Source organism: Hypanus sabinus, chromosome 25, assembly GCF_030144855.1.
Source record: "Hypanus sabinus isolate sHypSab1 chromosome 25, sHypSab1.hap1, whole genome shotgun sequence".
In the NCBI taxonomy this organism is placed as follows: domain Eukaryota; kingdom Metazoa; phylum Chordata; class Chondrichthyes; order Myliobatiformes; family Dasyatidae; genus Hypanus; species Hypanus sabinus.
The window spans coordinates 40,922,956-40,946,673 of NC_082730.1; the positions used below are offsets into that span (position 1 = coordinate 40,922,956).

Consider the following 23,718-nt stretch of genomic DNA (forward strand, 5'->3'; position numbering starts at 1 on the left):
CGGCTTGTCTCTCCTCCCATGGCCCAATGGCCTGTCCCTCCTCCTGTGGCCCAATGGCTCGTTTCCCCTCCCGTGGCCCACCGGCTGGCTCCTAAGACACCCCAGCCGCCTACTCCGAACAATGAGCAGCTCATTGATGTGGTACACCTGCTATACGTAGTTACTCGAGTCCAGTACAGTCTTACAGTAAAAAAAAACACACTTAACCAGGAAAAAAGCAACTTTGCTTGGCCCTGAGAGGCTGCTGCATCTGCATGCACCAACATCTTGCCAGAAGGTGCAGCTCTGGATTTCCAGCATCTGTAAAATCTCTTTTCTTTGAGATGGCAATTTCTGTTTGGTGGCATAAAGGAGAACAGCTGATCAAAGAAAAAAACTCTATAAAACATAGGGGCAGACTTAGAGCGTTTGGCCCATTGAGTGTGCTCTGCTGTTCAATCCTGGCTGATTTATTTTCTCTTTCAATCCCAAGGGAGCTTGTAAACGCCATAGGAGTGACCTTATCAATGGAAATCCATCAGGAGAAATCAAGTGGAGATGTTGCAAAACAAAATATAAAATAGTGGAGTGGGAGTGGAAGAAGATTTGAAAGTGGAGCTAAAAATCAGTGGGACAAGTGGACGATCAATGGAACATAGATTAATTAGGAGAGGAAGCAATCTGGTGTGAAGGTTATTGATGTGAATGGTCCATAAAAAGGAATAGTGTAATAAAGACTGTCATTTGTGGGGAAAGCCTAGAATTCTGGGGAAAAGGCTGGATTGTGTGCAGTAATCGCCTGTTTCACTTCTCCAGATTGAATGGTTTAGGCAGTGAAATGAACAGCAAAGATTGTCCCAGAGTACTCAATTTTCCATTCTCTATCCCATCTGGGAAGGGTGTATCTATTTCTGACTGCTGCATGAAAAAATGGTGTGAGCCAGTGCAGTGGTCTTCTGCCGATGTCCAAGTTCCCCTTCCTTTGCGCAACACAACAGCAGACTCACTGGGCAGTGTGCTATTTTCCCTCTGGAGCTCAGTTTATTGTTTTAGGGAGCCAACTTGCACTACTAGCATCAGTTGAGCTCAATGCGAAAAGTAGAAATCAGGCTTAGTTCTCCTGACATTGGGTGAATGAAATTTGGGTTACGTGGTCAAAGTGGAGATGTGATATCAGGCATCCCACCCACTCTTTGCCTATTAATTATTCTCACCCAGGCAGAGTCCACCTTCTTTGATTTCTCTGTTCTTTCCAGAAATTTTGAACAGTTGCCTCAGCCCAGATCTGGAAATAAATTAAATGAAAAGCTTTCTTTTGGCAGCTGGTACTTGAGAAGTGTGAAATAACCCAGGTACTGGGTGGTGATTGAGCAGAGGCCATTGTTAAATAATCCCAAGGGAAGTACGGCCTCCAGGTAGTCAGGTCCAAGCCAGTTCTTCTGTTTCATCTTCATGTAGAGTTCAAGAGAAGAGATAAAAGGTAAAATACAAAATAATACTTGAGTGATCAACAGGAAAGTAATTACCTAAAACATTTTTAATTTATTTTGTAATATTTATTGTTGGAGAGGAATTGGAAATTACTTGCTTGGAACATTTTGCATTGATTTGAAAGCTACACAATTTAGAGTACAGAATGGGTAAAAGGAGATGGTGTATCTTTGACCAATCATTTACTGTATATTCTTAAATTCTCGCTTTTTGATGCTGTTCTTTATATCCAATCCTCAAAAGGCCTGTTACACCGAGATTTCAATCGACTTTCACAATCTAATTAAAAGTACGCTGTCCCTTTTGTGTTCGCATAATGTCTGCACTGTCTTTTTAATGTGTTCAATATATTCCTCTGTGGATGTCTCAAGGAAAACAGCTAATGTATTAAGAAGGCAAGGTACTTTTGAATTTCTCTGTGCTTGAATATTAAAAAAAATTATGAATCCCTTTTATAAAGACCATAATTTTACACAGTAGTATAAATATCAACATTACTTGCATTTAATTATTTCAGCTTATCATGTATGTCGAATGTTATTGTGATAGAAATGTTACACGACACACAAGGGTCTTTTCACGAAGGGTCTTCTCATAAAGAGAGCATATCTGAGAGTTGCATGATAAAGTCAACTGCTGAAAGCAAGTGAGGTCAGCATGCTTTGATATGTGTCATAGAATATAGTTTACGTTTTTTTAAACTAATGACAAATAGAAACAAATGTTATTAGTGCTGCAAGATATTAATTCACATTTAGACCTTTCTGATTTTTCTTAGCATTAGCTAAAGAAGTAAGGAATATTTGACCTTTGCTGGCCAAGAAGGATTTGCTTTGTCTAGTCATAGTGGTTTTTTAAAGAAAGCAGATCTCCTTAACAATGATATATGTCATATTAGATTGCTATAAGGCAACAATGGATTCTGCATCATTAATGTGATAAAAGTATTGTGTTCTACACACTGCAGTTGAGATTAGTGCAGATAATTTTATTAATGGTTGGATATGAAAGCTGGGTTTTTAAGATTCACTGTAAAACATATACAAAAGATGCTGTAGCTTGTCTCTTTGATACTTTGTCGATGTTTGTGTCTGTCTTTTGGTTATGTGCATTGGTTTCTTCAGATTACAGGCAAAGATCCAGTGTTGTTCAGTTGCTTTTTTGTACAATGATGTGGGCAGGTAGTGTATATCGACATGGCGTCGACGTATCAAGATAGTTATAATCAGTTTAAAAATATAACCAGATTTTACTGTTCACATCTTATATCAATACTTTTATCCATAACCAAGTAGATATGATTGCAAATTTGGTAGAAAATTCATTCAATCAGTAGAAATACAATATTTATTTTTTATATTCCTTTTTTGTTAACATATAAGTGTGACTTTGAAATTTTACTAAGTATTAATTGTACTTGTTTATCCAAAAATAAGTAATTGATTTCTTAGAAAAGAGTTCATATTGTTTGCATTTGACATATATAAAAAAGACAACTGAAAATGATGCATGGGAAAGCTAAATACTTCTTCTGTGTTATTTAGGAAACAAGTCTTTAACAAACTGCTTGGTGAAGAAGTCATCCAAATGTTAGTGCATGTAAATACAGACTATTCCAAACAGAACTCATTTTTGGACCTGTTACTATGTAGGCAATTACAATTGGAATTAACACTTTGAATACTGCTCCTTTGCAATGGCATGAAAATAATAGTTCACTTATGGTAGAATAACATTACTGAAAGGACTTTTAAAATTTGTATTGGTCATCCATTATTGCACTTGACCTGTATTCAAAGTTGACTTTATTGTCATGGGTGCACAGGTGCAAAGAAAAGCTTACTTTCAGTAGCACCATAAGCACATAAACAGCATTCACAAGAAAAAAAAAACATACTGTGAAAAAGAACACAATTTGAAGAAAAAAGTCCATTTTAGTGCCAAGTAGTCAAAGTGGTCTTAGTGTTGCTAAACTGTAGTGACTAGATTTTGCCAGTTGGTTAAGAACCGAATGGTTGAAGGGAAATAACTTTTCTTTAACCGGGTGATGTGGAACTTCAGGCATCTGTACTTCCTGCCCTATAGTAGATGTGAAAAGATGATATGGCTCGGATGATGGCGATCGTAGATGAGGCAGCCCTTTGGTAGATACTTCCAGTAATGGGAAAGGATGTGCCTGTAGTGTATTCTTTATTCTCTGCTGACTATTACGTTCCTGTGCTTGTGAACTGCTGTAGCAGACCATGATGCAAGCAGGATACGTCCAACAATATACCTGTAGAAGTTTGTCAGAGTATTCAGTGACAAGCTGAACCTCCTTAACCTCTAGTGCGCTTTCTTTATGATTCCAGCAATGTGCTGGGCTCAGGATAGCTCATATAATGCATTAGTGCCCAGGAATTGAAAGTACAGTAGCATAGCAGTTAGTGCTGTCACTTTACAGCACCAGCGTTTACCAATTGTGGTTCAATTCCCCTCACTGTGTGTAAGGGGATTGTACAGTGTCCTGTGATGGTGTGGGTTCTGTTATGCTTTGTAACTTAAAAACATTAAAGTAATTCAAGGGAAGACATGAGAGTATGAAATGTGAGTCTTACTTTGTACTTACCTTAAGCGAGGTGTGCACATACTGTGTGGTAGCGTGATAACGTATGCAAATCACATATTTTCACATATGGTCTGTAATGAATTATTTAACTGAACAAAAATGCTTAATTAACCAATATATGTATAAGATCAACCAAATATTAATCAAATATTACATACACAACAGTTTCATCCAGATTCTTACCACATTTCAAAGGCATACGGGTTAGGGTTAGTAAATTGTGTGCATGCTATTTGACGCAAAACAATGCATTTCACTGTTAAAATATGTGACAAACAAAGCTTATCCATAGTTTTATCTTTAGCTGTTGACTCTGTCCACCACTAATCCTTCATTGTAGACTGGTGCTGGTTCACTTTCCTTTCTTATCCTGAAGTCAACAATCAGTTTTTTAGCTTTGTTGACATTTAGTGAGTAGTTGGTGTTCAGCTAGGTACCCTATCTCACACGGGTAAACTCATTCATTGCCACCTGTGATTCGTCCAATTTGACGAAGGCATTGGAGCTTAAAGGCTGATTTATACTTGTGCATACGGGCTACGCCGTAACCCTAATTTTCACTTCTGCCGTAGCGAGCATGCGTTGGTGTGCGCCAAAACGCTAGTTGGCGGTGAGGTTTCTATGCCACTGTGTTGAGTTTCTTCGTGAGGGACATGGACAAGGAAATGCATTTCAAACATTTTCGCATGCCAGCTGGTAGATTTCATGATTTGGTTAATCTGTCTTGTATCAGTGTACGCACAGCCTACAGACATGGCGGAGAAGAAGCAACCAGAAATGCGTAGGGGGAAATGCGATGCTACCAAGTGGACCAATCACAGTTGTTGCGGTCTGTGTCGCAGCGACACGTGAGTAACTTTTCAGGAGAGGTGCACATCACCCTACGGTGTAGGGTACGCAATACCTATGGTGCAGATGCGACGCAGAAGTATAAATCACCCTTTAGCCATATGTGTATAAAAAAATAGAGCAGTCAGCTTAAGCACACAGTCTTGAGGTGCATCTGTACTGATGAACAGCAAGGAGGTGTTATTACCAATCCTCACTGATTGGAGGTCTTCATATGAGAATCAGAATCAGGTTTATTATCACCAACGTGTGCTGTGAAGTTCCTTGTTTTGCATCAGTAGTACAGTGCAATACATGAATAAATTGCAATAAGAAAGATATAAACAATCGTGCAAAAAGAGAGAAAAATTGTGAGATAGATTCCTGGACCATTCAGAATTTTGATGGTAGATAGCTGATAGAATGGAGGTACAGCACCCCAGCTCTTAAAGCGTCACAGGGTTATAAAGGGAAGTACAGTGGCCAGATCTTGATGCTTGATAATGAATTTGGACCGAAGGGTTTGAAAAGAGCCAATCGCATTGGTGGGTTTGGAGTCACCTGAACTCTTGGTCAGGCAGGGATGGTGGTTTCCCTCCACTGAGAGCAGTAGGATTTTGATGACAGTCCTCTGCTCCTGGGAGCATTATTACTTTATTCTTTTCTAAAATTCCAGATAATTGACTACCGTTGGGGATTTGAATTGAATTGACTTTATTTCTTACATCCTTCACATACATAAGGAGTAAATATCTCTTGTACGTCTCCATCTAAATGTGCAATGTGCAATCATAATAACTTATAATAAATAGAACAGTTCATGTAATATAGAGTACACTCAAATTAGCGTGAGTTCATCAGTCTGAAGGCCTGGTGGAAGAAGCTGTCCCAGAGCCTGTTGGTCCTGGCTTTTATGCTACGGTACCGCTTCCTGGATGGTAGCAACTGGAATAGGATGTGGCTGGGATGGCTTGGGTCCCCAGTGATCCTACGGGTCCCTTTTACACACCTGTCCTTATAAATGTCTTCAATCATGAGAAGTTCACAACTACAAGGTTCTGGATTGTTACGAATCCAATAATTTAACCACTGCGCCACAAACGTGTAAATTGTTTTTCATTTCTTTAATGAGATCTTCTTAGATCCAATACTGCCTGATTATAATTAAGCTTAAACTGCTACCACTGAAACCAAGGGAATCAACACACTGTTAAGATTTAATATGAGTACAGTTTTGGTGATTAGTTTACTCCTGGTGTCAATATTTAGAGCATGATTAAAATAACCCATTCCTGCTCTTGGGTGTCTCCAAACTGGCTGCTGATTATCCTGTATAGGAACAATTGTTAAAATTCATTGCATTAAAAATGCACAAACAGTACTTCACTGTCTGCACTTTGAGATGTTCTAAATGGGTTGTGAAAGGTGCTATATAAATGTCTTATTTTAATTGGAAAATTGGTCACTAAAGTCACACATGATAGAGCACTCTTCCACTGTGTACCAACACCATACAGTATACTGTCATAGCTCTCAAATAGTTAAGGCTTTATTCTGGTTACATTTGTGAGTGAACAGCTGCAGTCATGTTCTTGTGCATTCTGGCCAGTTGGCTCACAATGGTACGATTCCCCAGTGATGAAACAAAAGAAGCCTTGGTGGCATTAGAATTAAAATTTGGAGAGTAGATTCCCTTACGTTGAACACAGAGGTATATCAGTCACAGAAGTGTCTTTAATTGACTCTGAAAAACAAGTGAGTTTATATATAAAGTGCTGAATAGTTTTCACTGTTCAGCAGTGCCATTGTAATGCATCATTACATTTGCTTTTTAACGCTTTCTTCAAATTTAAAATTTATTAAGTATTCTGTTGGTCTACAACTCACCCGTAAGCACAGGGAATGCTGGACAGGAAAGCCACATCTGAAATTGTTTCCAGAAATAATTTCATTTGCTACATTGATAATCATGTATATTATAGAGTTTAACTATATACGTACTTCACTGCGTTTGCATTCAGGTTGAAGTTCACGTTAAAAGTCTTTGTATGAAAAAAAAATGTCAATCCAGGCATTAAGCAGTAACCTCTTGGAAAAAAAATTTCTTCGCTGAGAATTAGACTTAGGTCATTTATATAACAGTGATGTAAGCACTCTTGATATATTGGGGTATTTGATATTATTTATGTCATCCTTGAACTTATTTGTAAAGATAACAGATTAACCAATTTTGTTTCATAATCTTCTTGCAAGAGAAAATTAGATTGTATTGATAGTCCTCAACTGGCCTTTTCACAAAGACTGAATCACTTCTACTTTTCTGACATTTAATATTGAGCTCTAATTAATTATTAATGGCAGATCATCAAGAGGGTTTTTTAAATTATTCCCACTGTTGAACTTACCCCCAGTAGTGATTTTCAGTTTGCTTCTCCCTACAAGGTCTGAATTGACTTTTTCAATCTTGGTCCTGTGCTGCCATCATTCAGGAAAGAAATATATGCTTTCATCAACTTGGGATACATGGAATAGCATTTAATTAGCCCTTGTGTCAGTTTTCCCTTTCACTAAGAACATTTTACCTCAGTGCCACTTCTTACGTTAACCCTTATCCTTTGCTTGCCTTAATATCTGGAGTCTACCAATTTCTGTTTTCAATATACTCAATGATTGAAACTCCACAGCACTTTTGGGTGGAATATTCTGAAGGATCTTTACCTTTTGAGTGAATAAATTCCTTCTAAATGATTGCTGAGAGACTGATATTTGTTGATCTAATTTTTGAAGTTTTGTACCATATTCATTGATAACTTTGTAGTTACTATAACTTACACAATCTTATGGGATTTGTTCTGAGGAAGCATCTTTGATGCTCTTTAGTTATAACTATAGGTGGGAAGTTGGAGGTGCTTGTTCATCATTATTTTTCTAATCAGGTCCAACATTTTAAATTTTATGTGTCCATCATAGGAAATTTTTTTTTCAAAGCTAAAACTTCCCATTTCTCTGAAAACAATGAAGCAACATAACTATAAGGCAAAATATTAATGTAGCTTATTTTAACCATATTGTGCAGGAAAAGGGAACCATCTGAGAAACTTACATATGTAATTCTTACTTCTGACCATCATTTCACCATTTTTAGCACAGGGCTATTTCCAATTAAACTTCGACTTGGTGATGTTTCAATTCTGTTCAAAAATGTATGGTGGAAATGTTTGAAGTTTTTGATTGAATGAAAAACAACAAATTTGGCAAAAGCAAAGTTAGCCATTATCTTATTTGATTGTGCTGATTGAAATATGCTTATCATTGTGAGTTTGTCCCTGATCATTCTTTGTTTCCATTATACATCTTTATTTTGTTGTTAGTTTTTACAGCTTTCAAGAATATAATCCCTTTGGTATATAATCACACTTTCGTCCCTATTTTTTAATTTGTTTCTGGATTATTTTTTTCGTCATTCCAGTCATTTGGTAGTTGTCATATCACACAAAGTGGTTGTACTTTTCTGTCAAAACTTCATGTAGAAGTAAAGGTGTGAATGATCTTAAAAATATCCTGTAGAAATGCAAGCGAGCGACAAGAATGTAAAGAGATAGCGTAACACAGAAGAGTTGGCAGTTTTGTTTATGGATGTGAGGTCAAATGAGGAAGTCACTGCGGAAAACTGTTTCCAAGTGACTTCAAACAAGTTCGTAAAAAATCAGTTAGTCAAATAATAAAAACAAGTTTGTTCTCTATTTTGAAATAGACACTTATAGTGTTTTAAGTATTAGTTCTGTAACCGCTTAGATAAAGTGCTTTTCTCGTCTTTAATGTCACTGTTTTTGGCTCATGAAGATGCAACATGTTCCAGTTACAAAGGCTAACTTTGTTTCAGTTGAAGTAAAAGGGCTCTAGAAAAACATTAGCGTGCTGGTCAGGGGTGAGACGGGACTCCCACAAGACACCACAGTGGTTCAGTTAACACAGATGTCTCAGGCAGACATTCGTATCAATTCATTGGCTGATGGTGGTGTTTTGTTTAACTCATTCATTCGAAGCAGAAGATCCAGGTTTACTGACTAGACAAAAAAAAAAAATCGGAAGTCGAATACCTTGTCAGTCATTGTATTTTTACGCAAGGGTAGATTGAAAATTTACTGGTCATTTCGCTGCCTTGAATCTGGGTCTGTTACTGCAGCTGAAAGCTATCAAAGGGAGTGACTGGGGGCAGCTCATGTTGCACTTCCCCATGTGGTTCATTTTCTGATTGTAAACCAGTCGAATGGATCTGATCAAGCCTGACTCTGTGCTTACTTGAGGAAAGTAATATGCAATTTGAGCTGAAGAGAATATAGAGAGCTGATTGATAAAATGATACAATTTCCCTATGTGAAGATGGGCCGGACAATGAATTTTAGTTCCAGGTAAGGTAAGGTAACCTTGACTGTTCTGTCTGAGCTTTGTTTTAAAACTGTAGCACTTGCTCTGCTGTGACTTGGCCAAGAGTGCTTCAAGGTTTCCCTCATTGAAAGCTGTTGAATCCACTCATTATAACGTGTTCTCTGTGTATTGTACTGAGCAGTTCTCTGCAACTTAATACGGTAATAGATGATTAAATGTTGGCACACCGTCCACAAGCACGCAGGCTTTCCCCACTAAAATCTGCAAAATGCAGTGAAGTCAATCTCTGTTAGCTGTGCTGAGGTGATTGTGTGAAAACCTTCATCAGTTTTAAGAGTTGTAATATACTTTGTTCGTGAAAGGTGTTTCCTTGTGCAGTTCAATTCTTGTGATTGCTTCACACTCTCAGGGTGATTAGTGACGGTGTGATCTTGGGGATATGGGTTCGTGCTTTTCCAGACCAGTTTTCTCCTCTCCTTTCATGAAGTAGGTCAGAGTCAAGTTTCATTACAATTTGAAGACTAATCACACCGTGAGGAACAGAGGAAGTGACTGCTTAGCTTGAACCTGTCCCTGTTCAATATCCTCATGCACGAACTGCCTGATAGAGATAATGGATTGCATTTAGGAAAAGCAAATGCAGCCTGCTCGCTTTTCCCCAGCTCTGGTTGAAGCAACCGGCTGGTGTAACCTCTTGCCCTACCAGCTTTTGTCAGTTCTCTTAGTGCAAAGCAGACATGTTTTGCAGTTACTCATTTATCTGCTCTCAGCACCACTGTCAAGGTCTGCATTTAATAGCCTTCCTGAATTACCATGGAGAAGGTGGTGGTGAACCGTCACTTTCAATTAATGCAGTACTTCGCATAAACACACTCCCACAGCGCTATTGCGTAGGGAATCCCAGTGTGCAGACATAGTGGCAATAAAGGAGTAGCCATATAGTTCCAATCCAGGGTGATGTGGAAGGGAGTTTGGGGTGATGCAGCGTTCCAGTTGCCTTTTCTTTCTTTGTGTTAGATGTCAGGGGTTTGGAAGGTATTGATAGATTGACCTAGCAACACCACACACAAAATGCTGGAGGAGCTCAGCAAGCCAGGCAGCATTATGAAAAAGTGTACAGTCGATGTTTCGGGCCGATATTTTTCTCGGCTTGAAACGTCGACTATACTCTTTTCCATAGATGCTGCCTGGCCTGCTGAGTTCCTCCAGCATCTAGAGTGTGTTGATTTGGATTTCCAGCATCTGCAGTTTTTCTCTTGTTTCTGATAGTTTGGCCTAGATGAGTAAATCCACAGGAGTTTGTAGCTCACACACACAGCAACTACGGTGCATCAGTAATACGTTTAGGTTATGGGGCACCAGTGAAATGGCTTCCTTTGTCCAGGGCAGTGTTGACCTGTTTTAGGAGGGGCATTCATTCAGGCAAGTGGAGATTAGTCCTTTATATACCTGACTCGAGTTTTGCAGACATTGAAAAGATGGCATCAGGAGCAAATCCCACTGTTAAAGCCTTTGACCCGCTTTGTTCCATGGTGTATGCGTGACTGATCCACTTGAGTTGTTGGTGGTGGATTTGGCAATGATTGTGTCATTGAATGTCAAGGGGTGGTGGGAGATGCTCATTGTTCAGCTACTCTGCGGTATTAATGTATCTATAACTTGCTAATTATCAGCCTATAACTAGCCGAACGTAGCCTGGGTCACATTATATATCTGGTTCATTTACTGAAGTGTTGGCATCAGCAGAAAATATCAATATCTGATCTTGCTGTGGAAGAAAGATCATTGATTATCAGCTGAAGAACTGTAGCTGCAATGTCCTTGGGCTGGGATGATTGACCTCCAATAATCACAACTATCGTCATTTGCATAAGGTCTTTATTCCACCTGTTAGGTTGTCTTTTCTGGTCTTTGTGGAGCCCAGACTTCATCAAAATGTACTGTTATGTCAGGGGCAGTCACCTTCATGTTACTCCAAGAGTTTAGTACTTTGACACACATTTAGGAAAAATCGGCGGCAGAGTGGCTTGTATCATAAAGTCATACAGCACAGGGTTAGGCCCTTTGACCCAATGTGACCATACCGACTGTCAGCTATCCATCTACACTAATCAACATTTACTAGTATTAGTACTTGGTCCATTACCTTCAATGGCTTGGCATTTCAAGTACTTATCTATTTATTTATTAACTATTGTGGGATTACCTGCTTCCACACACTCAGATAGTGTATTTCAGATTCCATCCATCTTTTGAGTAAAAAAAACTTTTTCCTCACATTCTCTCTAAACCTTTAACTCTGCTTAAAGCTCTACTCTTTAGCTTTATGGGAAAAATCTCTGCTATCTGCCATATTCATGTCCCTCATAACTATTTATGCCTCCACTAGATACTCCCTTAGTTTTCAGTATTCCAGAGAAAGCAAACCCGGCTTATCCAGTCTCTCCTCAAAATTGAAATTCTCCCATCTCAGTTAACTTCCTTCTGAATCTCCTCTGCATCCTCTTCAGTCTGGTCATGTCCTCCCTGCAGTATGGTGAACAGGACAGGACACATTTTATAAAGATGTCCCATAATTTTGCTGCCCTGGTTAATTGCTGTATTCTTTACCTGTAACCATCAGGGATCATTGGATTTGTTCATTTTGTTAACTCTTCAAAAATTTTGATCATAATGATTTCCTTTTACAGCAGGAATTCCCAACCTTTATTATGCCATGGACCCCTACCATTAATCAAGGGGTCCAAGGACCCCAGGTTGGGAACCCCTGCTTTAAGGAGATAATGCTGACCACTTTTGATAGTCCCATAGCAAAGAATATTCCTGTAACTTAGATTATTTTTTCTAGAGTGCCATGGCTTTGCTGAATTCCATACCAGATATCAGCAAGTAGATTATTGGTCAGGTTGTACTGTGTGACATTGAATGTGGAGTTCAATGCTCCTCGCCAATTCAGCTCAGCTTCTAAATCGTTATGAAGTGTTACTCGAAGCAAGTGGGAAATGGTTGGAATAGTTAATCAACCCAGCCAGTGCTTGTCACCAGAGACCAGGACAGTTTTCAGTGGGAGGAACATTGAAATGCTACCCACAAGAGACAAGTGCAGGGAGACAGGCGACTTGCTGTAAGCTAATGGTTGCACAGGAACAGGAAAATAATGTGACGGGGTGCACTTAGGTGGAATGTGATTGGTCAGGTGTGAGATTCACTGGGAGGCTTTCTTGTGGTAATTTTGGTCAGATGTCCCCACAGAAATTAAAACTTTTCTACCTGATATTGTATCCTCCTTATTCGTGAATGCAGTATTCAAGCTGTTTCAGCCAGATAGTCCAGTCCAAAGCTTGCAAGCTGTAAGTATTCCAGCAGCTGAGCCTTGAACATGAGCGTAGCCTGTGAAGCTCCTCCCCCCAATTTCCAACAGCTCTCATCACTTCTCAGGCAAGACGCTGGCAGCCCAAGTAGCAATTTGTTCAAGCTAACTTTTTGCGTTCATCTGCTCTGTGCGCACATTCACCTGACACCTTAAAAATGTTGTGTTTATAGATTCTGATTCATATACTGTACATTTGTTGTGTTACACACCTACGTGCAATAAAGTATCTTGCCTTGTGTGAAGCCTTCAGTGTAAACTTTCTATATGACAACAATAGATACTACAATGAGTGCAGAACAACAGAACAGTGCAAAAATTGTAATGCAGTTGTGCAGCACAAGATGAAATGCTGGAGAGTCAATGATGGAATAACTGAGAGAGGTAGAATTAAGAGTTTGAGAATGTGTCAGCACACTGAGAGGGGGATGTGAAAGAGCTGATTGGCTCAGTAGTCTGATAACGGTGGAGAAGAAGCAGTTATTCATTTTGGTCATATGGACTTCCAACTCCTTAATCTACTCTCAGAAGGGAGTGTCCAGGGCCTTGACCATACAAGTAGCATTTCTGAAACGACATACTGTGAAGATGAACTGGATGGATTGAATTGTTTACAACCTATATTCAGGAAAGACATCATTTTGTAGACATGATTCTTATTCTACACTAATGTATGGGCTAGTATCATGGATGTTCTCTGCCCAATCTTTATATTTGCATAGGCATCATAGCCTGTTACAATAGCAATTACAATAACATCAAATTATGTTAGAACTCAGCCTCTTAATGAACTTCGGCTATTATTTTAGTTTTCTGCATCTCCATTAAATGTGAAGCCAAACATTCACTCACTGGTCATTTCTAAAGTGCTGGTTACATTATTATCTCTGGCCTGCTTCAGATTCATGGGGAGAACACTAAAGTGCTTGTCCTCCTCCCAATCTCTTGAAAGGTCTGTGCATGTTCTTTTCAGCTTCTCTTCTGTGAAGCTGACTACTGTTTGAGAGAAGATGTTCTACATCTTTGTGCATCTACATCTTTAGGATGTAGAGTTCAGCTCGACTCTTTCCCACCATAGTTGCCAACCCTGACTCTCCCTGTAATAGCTGCTGTACAACCTCCATCCTCTTGCTGCAGATATATTCTGGGTCTCTATATTGAAACAGGCTACATTAAGTTGGCTATTTTAGACACACAGCCTGGAGCATCCTGCAGTGATCTCCAAAGTAGTACTGTTGACAACCAGGGTAAGCCTGTAGTACTTTTTAGTATTAGTACCTGGTGGGGTATTTGACAAGATTTTCATGGAACCACCCCCACACAACTCCAGCAGCTTTGGTGCAATGCCCAATGTTCAACTGCAGTGAGAGTTTCATTATTCCTGGCCTGCTTAGTGACAGTCTTACTTACTCACAGGACAACCAGCTTTCATTGATCCGTTCGTTTGTTCATTCATTCGTTATGCTCCGTGTTGTATGACGTAAGTGATCGTGACCATGATTATTCTTGGTAAATTTTGCCATTGCCTTCTCCTGGGCAACACCTTTACAAGATGAGTAACCCCAGTCATTATCAATACTCTTCAGTGTCAGTGGTGTCAGTGGTCGCATAACCAGGACTTGTGATATGCACCAGCAACTCACATAACCCTCCACCACTTGCTCCCATTGCTTCACATGACCCGGATCGGGGGCTAATCAAGGTGCTGCACCTTGCCCAAAGGTGACCTGCAGGCTAGCAGAAGGAAGGAGCGACTTTTGCCTCCTTTGGTAGAGCCATATCTCCAGCCTGCCATCCGATGGAAAAAATCTTGTTCAAAAACCAACTGCATTTGTTGCCCCACTTAGATCTGTGGCCTTCTGTGACCTTAAACCTATCGATACTTGCTCTTCATGCAAAGGTCATGGTGACAGTGTGACTTAGCTTTCCTATCTGAAGGTCAGCCAGTGCTGAGCTCTGCCACATCTCATCTGTTGTTGCAATGTGCTGCATTGGACATATCATCCAAACTCCGTTCTCTATCATTACCCGGCTAAAGAATTGATAATCATGTTAATTTAACAATTTCTGAGGCAAAATGTCTGAATCTTTGATCTGATTCACAGAAGTGTGAAATTCTAATTTTTTTACTTTTTGAGAACATTATAGCACTTCTGCCAAGAGCAACATTTAATTCTTTGCATTTTTTAAGGAAAAGTATGTTTATGCACATGTTTTTGATTCATTTGAAGTTAATGTTATGAAAATTTCTTGGAATTGGTGTTGGTGGGAATAAAACACAGCTTTAACAATCTCAACAGTCTTTGAACTCTAAATTATATTTAGAAAGCTGACAGAGCAGTTATAATGCAAGTATTGTAGGAGTTCTGAGTATGGAAAGGCATCCTTTTTGAGATGGTGGTGTGATGTATCTTTATCCTCTTGATCCTGAAGTGAAAATCTTGGGCAGATTTATGTAGAAATAAATATTCAAAAGTGAATAGGCTTTTTATTAATTTGTATACAGTAAGATAGTGTTAAGTATGAGAATACTTAATTTAAATTTATTTCAAAATTGTCCATTTACTTACACCATTACCTATTGGTTTATATAGTTGGTAGAGCAGTATCACTCATTTTTAGCATTACAGCTTGCTCTGTGTATGTACTTCAGTGTGTAAATAAGCATATTTCCATATTTTACATTCTTATCTTCCGATTCTATTCATTATTCTGTCCCGGTGAAAATGGGATAAACCGTCTGATTTACCAGACCGTTGTTGGACATTGAAACGATGACTTGAAGTAATCGACTCTGAATTGTTTCTTTATCCTCGTTCCCTCTGGAGAAGTGTCGCACTTTCACTCTTGATAGCTGAAAGCAGAAACTCATCAGGGAGTTGGATTGATGCATTATGTTTCATTGGTCAGAGTTTTTCTTTATAATGGAAGTGGAAGTAACAATCTAAACAATGTAAAACCAGATATCAAATATTTTCTCGGCAAAAGAACAAGCACATTCAACTCCAAAATGCATCTATTGAAATCAGGACTTCACCTTGCTAAAGCTAATTTCAAATCAAACAATATGTGACAGGATTATAGAATTCTTAGAGCATTGAAGGAGCCTATCAAGTTTTCATCAGTCTTGTGTAAAAGTAACCCAGTTTGTCATGTTTTCTGGAATTTTCCCTGTAGCTCTGCAGTTTTGTTTATCCTTTGTAGACTTGCCCAAATCCTTTTAGAAAGCCACATTTGAATCTAATTCTAGAACTCTGTTAAGGCAGTGCAGTCAAATTCAAAAATACAATGGAAATGTTACTTTTAGTTAAAATGTAAGTAGGCTGAGATAGATAAGACCTAACTTTATGACAACTTTATAACCATAGAATCTACTCATGCCCACTCACTCGTTAATGTATAAACTCCCAAGTCATGAATATCTGGATTTAACAAATGGCTATGCATAGTTGGTGTTTTGCAATCATGGTAAGAGACCAGAATAACTTTTATAATTAAGCTCTTCCGTTAATTGCAAAATTTGGAAACTGTTTAAATGCTAAATATTGTAATTTGTTGTAATATCTGAAGGAGATTCACATTGATGGAATCAAGTCAGAAGCTTATCTCTGGTTCAGTTTCAGCAACATAACAGTGAGCAGTCTCTTTCAGTCTCAAATTGTTGGTAGAGAGAGGACTGGAGTTTATTTCCAGAACAAAAACAATAACAGCAATGCTATCAACTTTTCAAAGTTCTATTTTTCTCGTCTTCTAATGCTGGATGCATTTTCCTCTTTCTAATGCACAAATTATGCAATAAATCAAAGATGGTGGTGAAGCACGTGTCATTAACTTACGTGCATGTGGCAATAAATGTATTACCAAGAAGCATTTTATAGATATAACAGGAGGGTGCTGCAGTGACATCCTTGAAACTCTTCCATTGCTGCCACGGTGGGCGAAAAGCTGCTGCGATTAAATTAGCTTGTTACGCCTGAACGCGGGGGGGGGGGGGGGGGGGCATCAGAAGGAAGTCCAGATTTTTCACTGTCCAAGTGAATTGATGCTTCATCTTCAGATGGAAAATGATGATGTTGCTGCTTGTTCTCACTAAAATAGTGGGAAGTCTTGCTGTAGTTATGAAGATCATACCTGGAACACAGTGTACAAATTTGTTCTCTTGAGAAAGGATATATTCATATGAGAGGGAAAGCCATGGAGATTTGGTAGAATATGAGTAAAAACATGTTTTATATGCTAGTGAGTTTCACGTCCGTTTTACACCATTATTCAACTATTCCATATCTATTTTTCAAATCTGTGTATCACTTTGCTGAACAGCTTAGTTCTGCAGAATCTGTGATTCAGTACTTTCCTTGACTCAGCCTCTACTAAAGCACGATAAAGCCAGTAAGACACTTCTGAAGGCTAGTCACTCGTAAAAAGTACATTTATTATTAAAATATGTATACATTATACAACATTGAGATTAATCTCCGAACAGGTAGCCACAAAACAGAGAAGCCTAAAAGAGCCCACTTAACAAAAAAGACTGTCAAGTACCCATAATGCAGGAAAAAAACAAATCATGCAAATAATAAATACAGGCAAATAACGTTCTGGACTGAAGTCCACAAAGAGAGTCCGTCCACAGACTTTAGTTCAGTGCAGAGCAGAACTGTGAGCTGAACCAGCCCAGCCCTGTTCTTCAGCCACGATACCTTGACCTTTTCAATCTGGCCTGGTGCCTAAGTCATCATATAAACATTGGTTTTTTTCGCTTTGATATGTCCTGGGGCCTGAATCCTTCTGCCTTGAACCAGCTTCTACCCGACTTTACCAATTCTGCCCAGTGCCTAAATTGTCGTTAGAACATTGAGTGCAGTCGATTTGATACGCTGTGGGGCCTGAACTCTGCCGCCTTGATTTGGCCTGTAACTGACTTTTACAAATCGGCCCGGAGCTTAAGTCCATTTTACCTCAGGTTTTCCTCATTGTCAGCAATGGGCCCACTGCCTCGCCTCGGGTCTGCCGCATCAAATTCCCTCCAAGTCCAAAGGGAAGTTGTAGGCTATTGTTTGTGATGATTGTTTACCAAAACAAGAGTGATTCCCAAAGTATTTAGTTGTTTTCCTTGTTTCATTGGCCACCAGCCTGAAATCACTGAGATTCACCAGCACCATCATAAACCAGGAGGAGTTGTATAAAGGTGTTAAAATTAATTGTCCATCTTTCTACATCGCGAATCTCAAGTCAGTTGTTTTATTCAGAGCTGCAATTATTTTACACTATCATTATAAACTAGTGTGGAGGATACTCATGAAATGCAGCTTTTAATTTGTAGATTCAGAAAAAGATAGCAACAGATTTGTGTTTTGAAGTCTACTGACAACTTTATTGATTAAATTAATATAATTTTGAAAAATCAAGGTGCCATGTGACTGACTTGACAGCAGAAAACTGATTTTTTTTGCAAGTTCATCTTTAGTTATGCTTTGGATGTTTAGAAAATTAATTGTTTCACAGATGAAATTTTCTTATTATAGGCACATTTACAAGGTATCTGCAAGATGATATTGTACTTTTGATAGATGTATTATATCTCAATAATAGGATTTGCATAACAAATAGAAATGGTGCACAGTAGATTAGAAAATGTAATTGAAAGATTAAAAAATTAACATTTTATATGAAAGTATAAGAACAATAGCTTACAAAATTTCACTTAGAGGAACAAAAGTTATTGAGCTATTCTTCAAAGACAGAGCTGTTCTTCGAAAATGAGCATTACAATACCTATTGTTTAATTATTGGAACAATAATGATACACTTTATGTACTAAAATATCCAATAGCAGTAGGAAGGGCTACAGGCTTTGACCCACTTTGTACCTTGACTAATCAGTGTCATTAACAACAATGTCCTGATCATTAACACATTACATTTTTAGGGAGCTTGCTGAGGACAAATACACACTGATACTTTGTACATTACAAAGTAATGCACTTCAATTGTAATTCATTGGCTGTAATACTACCCGTGAATGGGGAAGTCTCAATATGATTTAAACTATTCTTGCTTTTATTTCAGTGATGGGTTCAAGTTTTAACTTCCAGCTCATTACTTTTTCCTGATTATCACCATTGCTCTATTTTACATCATGAAATTTGCATCAGCATTTGCTCAATTTACTGGGATGTGGCATGCAAAATAAAGTATACTGATACTCCTTTGCCTGGTTATTGGGATCCAAAATTTTAAATGCACTGTATGTATTATGATTTTGCGGATACATGTATCCATTTATGCTGTTTGAAAAGAAGTTTGTATCTACTTATTTTATGTCAAAAAATCTGCAACTAATAACCATTGATTGTGACCATCTGCAGTCTGTCTTGTGGTCCAATTCCACTACCCATTTTATCTCTTTTAAGAATAATATTGCATCTGTGGTGCCTGACCACTGCATTAAATCTCAAGCAGTTTTGCTTCTGCATTTATGAAGTATCTCTGACTGATTCTATAAATTTCCTGCACCAATTTTGATCCTTAACTACCGTTCCATTTATTGAGAGAAGATACAGATCTATTCATTCCCTTTAATGATATTTTCAAATAAACATTGTTAAAAATTTTAGTCTTGTCGTGCTAGCTTACTGCATTGCAAGAATACATTTATATTGCCTAATAAACTGAACTTTATGTGTTGAAGAACAATTAAATTCATCATCTTTCAGCTACTTTGTTTAAAATTAACTGACCCGTCAACATCTGGTATGATAAAGGGAAAGAAGATGGTTCAATCCCCGTGCTCTGCTGCATGTCGTGATGGCTCATCCTCTAAAACAGAGAAAAAATGTAATTCATTGAGAGACTAGGAGCAAATTGGTCAGTCATAAGCCACATGAGGGTTCGTAACATCAAAACTGAGTTACTTCATGCAACATTAATGGTCCCAGTCTTGTCTTGGAGACACAGTTGGAGCAGATTTTGGAACATACAATTTTGTGGTCCCTGGTCCTGCTGAGCTTTATGGCAAGACCTGATTATCTTCTAATGGCTGCTTCCTTCCTGGATTGATACTGGCAAGCACTTCAGTGTGTAGGTTTTAGCTTTGGACTGTGTCCTGATACCACAGAGGAAAGAGAGGATGTCAGAGTCTGGATTCCTCTCTAGGTTTCCAATGGACGTTTGAATTGTGCGTCTTAGCAGAATTGTTTCGGCAATAAATAGTGTAGGATCTGGAGGTCAGACAAGAGTTCAGGATTGAGGGAAAACTTGGAAATGGATTCAAGAGGAGAGGGGATGGCAGGGTTGAGTAATGTGGACCAAGAGCAGGGATCTGGGACTGGAAAAAGAGCAGTGAGCAACGACGGGGCAGTTAGCAAGGTCAGGTAATGTTTAGAAGGCTTGTGGTGTTTCGTTATGTGCTTGGGTGGACCTGTTAATGATTCGTAACTTATCCATGATCCATGCCTTCCAGGAAACTGTGGTTAGGTTTAATAAAAACATCTAAATGAAAGATAATTCAAAGGGAAGAAGTTTCTTCATTTTTAAAAAATAACTAACCCACCTCCTGTGAGAATTTTGCTGCCCCTTCAACCTACCCATTCTGTCTTCATTAAAAACATAAGTGGTTGGAAGTCCAGCCACCTAATTTGGGGAGAGGGTTTGATTGGTTGGAATTCCCCTAATGTAGTTTATATGTATAGAAAGTTTAAAATAAGCTAAGGAACTCAAACATCTTTCTTTTGTTCATCTCTTATGTTTTAAAGAACACAGATCGAAGACAACTTGGATACAGAGCTACAAAAAAATTCATATCATGCTCGTTTGGATCTCCTATGTGTGCAGACCACTGTTCTCAGTTTTTAGATTTCAAATTTTTTAAAACACTTCCAGATGCATCTCTGTTCTCAAAAGGTTTAACTCAAGGTTGCTTTACAAAATGCCAAAGCCTCCTGTGATTTTTTTAAAATTTGGTTTGATATCCTCTGGTGTTGTATTTTGGCTGAAAATGCACTCATTGTGAAATTGTATCCTCCTTGAAGTCTGTGTTTCTCTCCAAAGTCAAATGGGGACCTGACTCTGGAGCTGCACTGTGATTATAATTGCATCTTAACTAGTTTTCTGCCTTTGCCAACCAAACTAATTTACACAGAATATTAGAGAATCTGGTTTCCTCTCTGGGCCTCTGCTAAATTCCTGAATCACACAGTACAGAACTGCTTGTCAAGTAAAGAGTGCTTTCAATGGTTCTACCCTGAGCAATCTGGAGCAAAGCTACTGCCTGCAAGACCATGGCCTTTGCTCTTGTATGTTCAGGAACTTGACTATCAATCTCCTGCAGTGACTGAAAGAACTTCAAGAGAAGCAAGGGAAACCTTGATTCCCATTCTTCTGGTATAACAGAGAAATGAAATGTGTGTAGATATTTGCATCACTTGAAAATATTGGTTCATTGAAGGATAACCATCATTTGAAAACAGATAGGTAAGATTAGTGGACTGTTATTTCTTTATTCATATAGGGAACTGAACATTCATGTTTATTCATAAATGTAAGAGGAAGTTATTTAGGAATTTTCAGAAGGGATGGTTTGGCTTTGTATATCAACTGGGTGCTCAGGTATCGTCCCATGTTCCAAAGGACGCAAGGTTAGGGTTAGTGAGTTGTGGGCATGGTATATGGGCGCCAGAATTATGGCGCCACATACGGGCTGATTCCAATACAATCCTTGCTGACATGGTATGATGCATTTCACTGTATGTTTTGATGTGCCTGTGACAAATAAAAATAACCTTTAATATTTCTTAGTGTTACTGATTAAAAATTGCTTTAACTTGGAGGAAATCAAATCCGCAATGATTTTTGGGTAAGTTGGATCATGACTTGGTCTGGTGACAGACGACTTACACTTAGAGTAGAAATGGTGACGTAATTCTTCTTGGGCATCATTGCAGGCAAACGTGGACCATTTTGTCATGGGTGCTCCAACGCCCCTCCCAGCTTCTTGGCTTGACTCAGGCACAGATTACTGGACAGCGTCTTGTCAAGTACACCCAGTTACTGAGATTGAGGCTCAATGACAAGTGAATTTTGATATGGTTGGCAGTTGCTAATTATGCCACTTTACCATTGGCGTTCCAGAGCTGCCTTTAAACTTGCACTGCATTTTCCAAAATAATGATAAATGCAGTGGTAAATCTTGCAGGAAAAGTCTGAGCTTTTGAAACTAAGCTGTACAAGCAGAATGCACCAACATTGGTTCAAGTAAGTAAAATCAAATTCAAGACTGATTTCATCAAGCGAACATGATAAGAATTGACAGCACACTTTTGAAGTGACAGAGAGAAAAAGTATAAGCAAAAATAAGCTCCAATGAGAGGAACCTATACTTTTTAGGATGGAGATGTAAAATGCGGACAAACAATAAATGATACAAACTGGCTCATAGACTTCCGGACATGACAGCAACAATTTTCCTTTAAACAAGTCTGCGGCAGAGTGTGAACTTCCTGTATTCCTTACCCTCAGACTTTTGTCTAAAACATTCCCCACCAGTAGCATGTACAAAACCGGAAACCAAGCATATGAGGAATTGCAGGCTTCCTCTGAATCCTTTCTGTTGAAGGTTCAGGCTTTGAAGGGGATATGTGGGCAGAGGTGAACACAAATGATTAAAAGTTAATACTGTCTGCTACTCAACATATTAAGCTTGGGATTTAAGTGATTTAAAGTATCCTGAATCTGATAGTACTACTGACCCTGAATTTTGTTTGTGTTATCACCTGGCAAAAAAAGATAGTTTTATGAAATTATTTCATGTGCATTTCAACCTCAGTAGCATACCACTTTCAAAGAGAAGTTTATGTGGAAAGATGCATGAGTTAACATAATGAATGGTGTGCCTAGTGGATTTGTGTAGCTGTAACAAGGTGCTGTGAACTTGCTTATGGAAGAGAAGGGTCTGTTTAATTTTAGCACGAAAGCTAAAGGAAGGGATAAACAGTCTGGTTTTGTTTCCTTGGTATCTGTTTTCTAACTAACTACAGCCTTGACTTCATTAGCCGCAATTCATCGACATTTATGGTGCGAAGCTTCAAAGCTAAGCAGTTGCATATGGGATGATGAAATAGTAGGGGGTCTTCTGAACAAACTTTTATCTAGGATAAAAACTAAAAATCAAAGGGTGATAGATGAACTCTTTCCTAAATTAGCACTACATGATGCAGACATTAAAGACCAAAAATTTAATTGGGCGAAGTAAATCTCTTCCGATTCAGGTGCAGTTTAAAATTTTTGGATTGAAAACGGTGCTTCCTAATTTATATATTTATTTTCATCTATATTATATGTTGTATTATACTGCTGCTGCTAAGTTAACAAATTTCACGACACATGCCCGTGATAATAAACCTGATTCTGAAAACAATTTCAGTCAACTGGATTAACTGGGGGGGAGGTGGCACAGACTTTTTCCCTGGCACTGAGGCATAACTTGTTTTACAGCTAACGAAGCTAGCATTTTACGTAAGATTTTTCTGCCTGGTGCACAGGTTGATTGTTTACCTGCAGTTAAGGTATCAAGAGCATTTCGGATTTGATCCCTTAGAGACCATGTGATCTGGTCACATGACTAGATCAGCAAGCTTCTGCCACAAAAGTGTGAGAGCTGTCAGGCCTTCAGAATGTCTCTGGCATGCAAGAACTATTAAAAAGTGATAGACAATCAAAACAATTAAAAAGAGAGAATATAACTTTTATTTTCCTGATTCTGTTCTTAGTTTTTTTAATAGCTTTTGAATAATTAAATCCTATTAGAATTAGAGTGGTTACAGCAAATTACTGAAAGAAAAATGAAACTAGTTTTTTTTTTCAGTCTTTAAACTATAAAATTGACATTGAAACTAACGGATGCAAGATCTGAGAGCAGTTCCCCTGTGCCTTGATGCAGTGTTTCGACCGAAAATGTCAACAGTCGCTTTTCTCACACGGATGCTGTACATTCAACTCAGTATTTTTCCAGCACATTGGTTGTTGGCCCAGATTGCGATATCTACAGTTTCTTGTG

At 38.5% G+C, this 23,718-nt stretch overlaps 1 protein-coding gene across 2 annotated transcripts in view; it reads left to right on the forward strand.

Moving 5' to 3' along the window:
• The window catches only part of LOC132381196 (neuron navigator 1-like), a 752,075-nt gene that overhangs the window by 381,791 nt on the left and 346,566 nt on the right, over nucleotides 1-23,718 (forward strand). The window contains exon 1 of one of the 2 annotated variants that reach the window (XM_059950488.1): nucleotides 8,926-9,318. The exons of the other annotated variant lie outside the window; for it this stretch is intronic. Coding sequence (XP_059806471.1) covers nucleotides 9,266-9,318 — 53 coding nt within the window. The 5' untranslated portion in view covers nucleotides 8,926-9,265. Of the gene's footprint in view, nucleotides 1-8,925; nucleotides 9,319-23,718 lie in introns of those variants that run through there. 2 annotated transcript variants of the gene reach the window in all.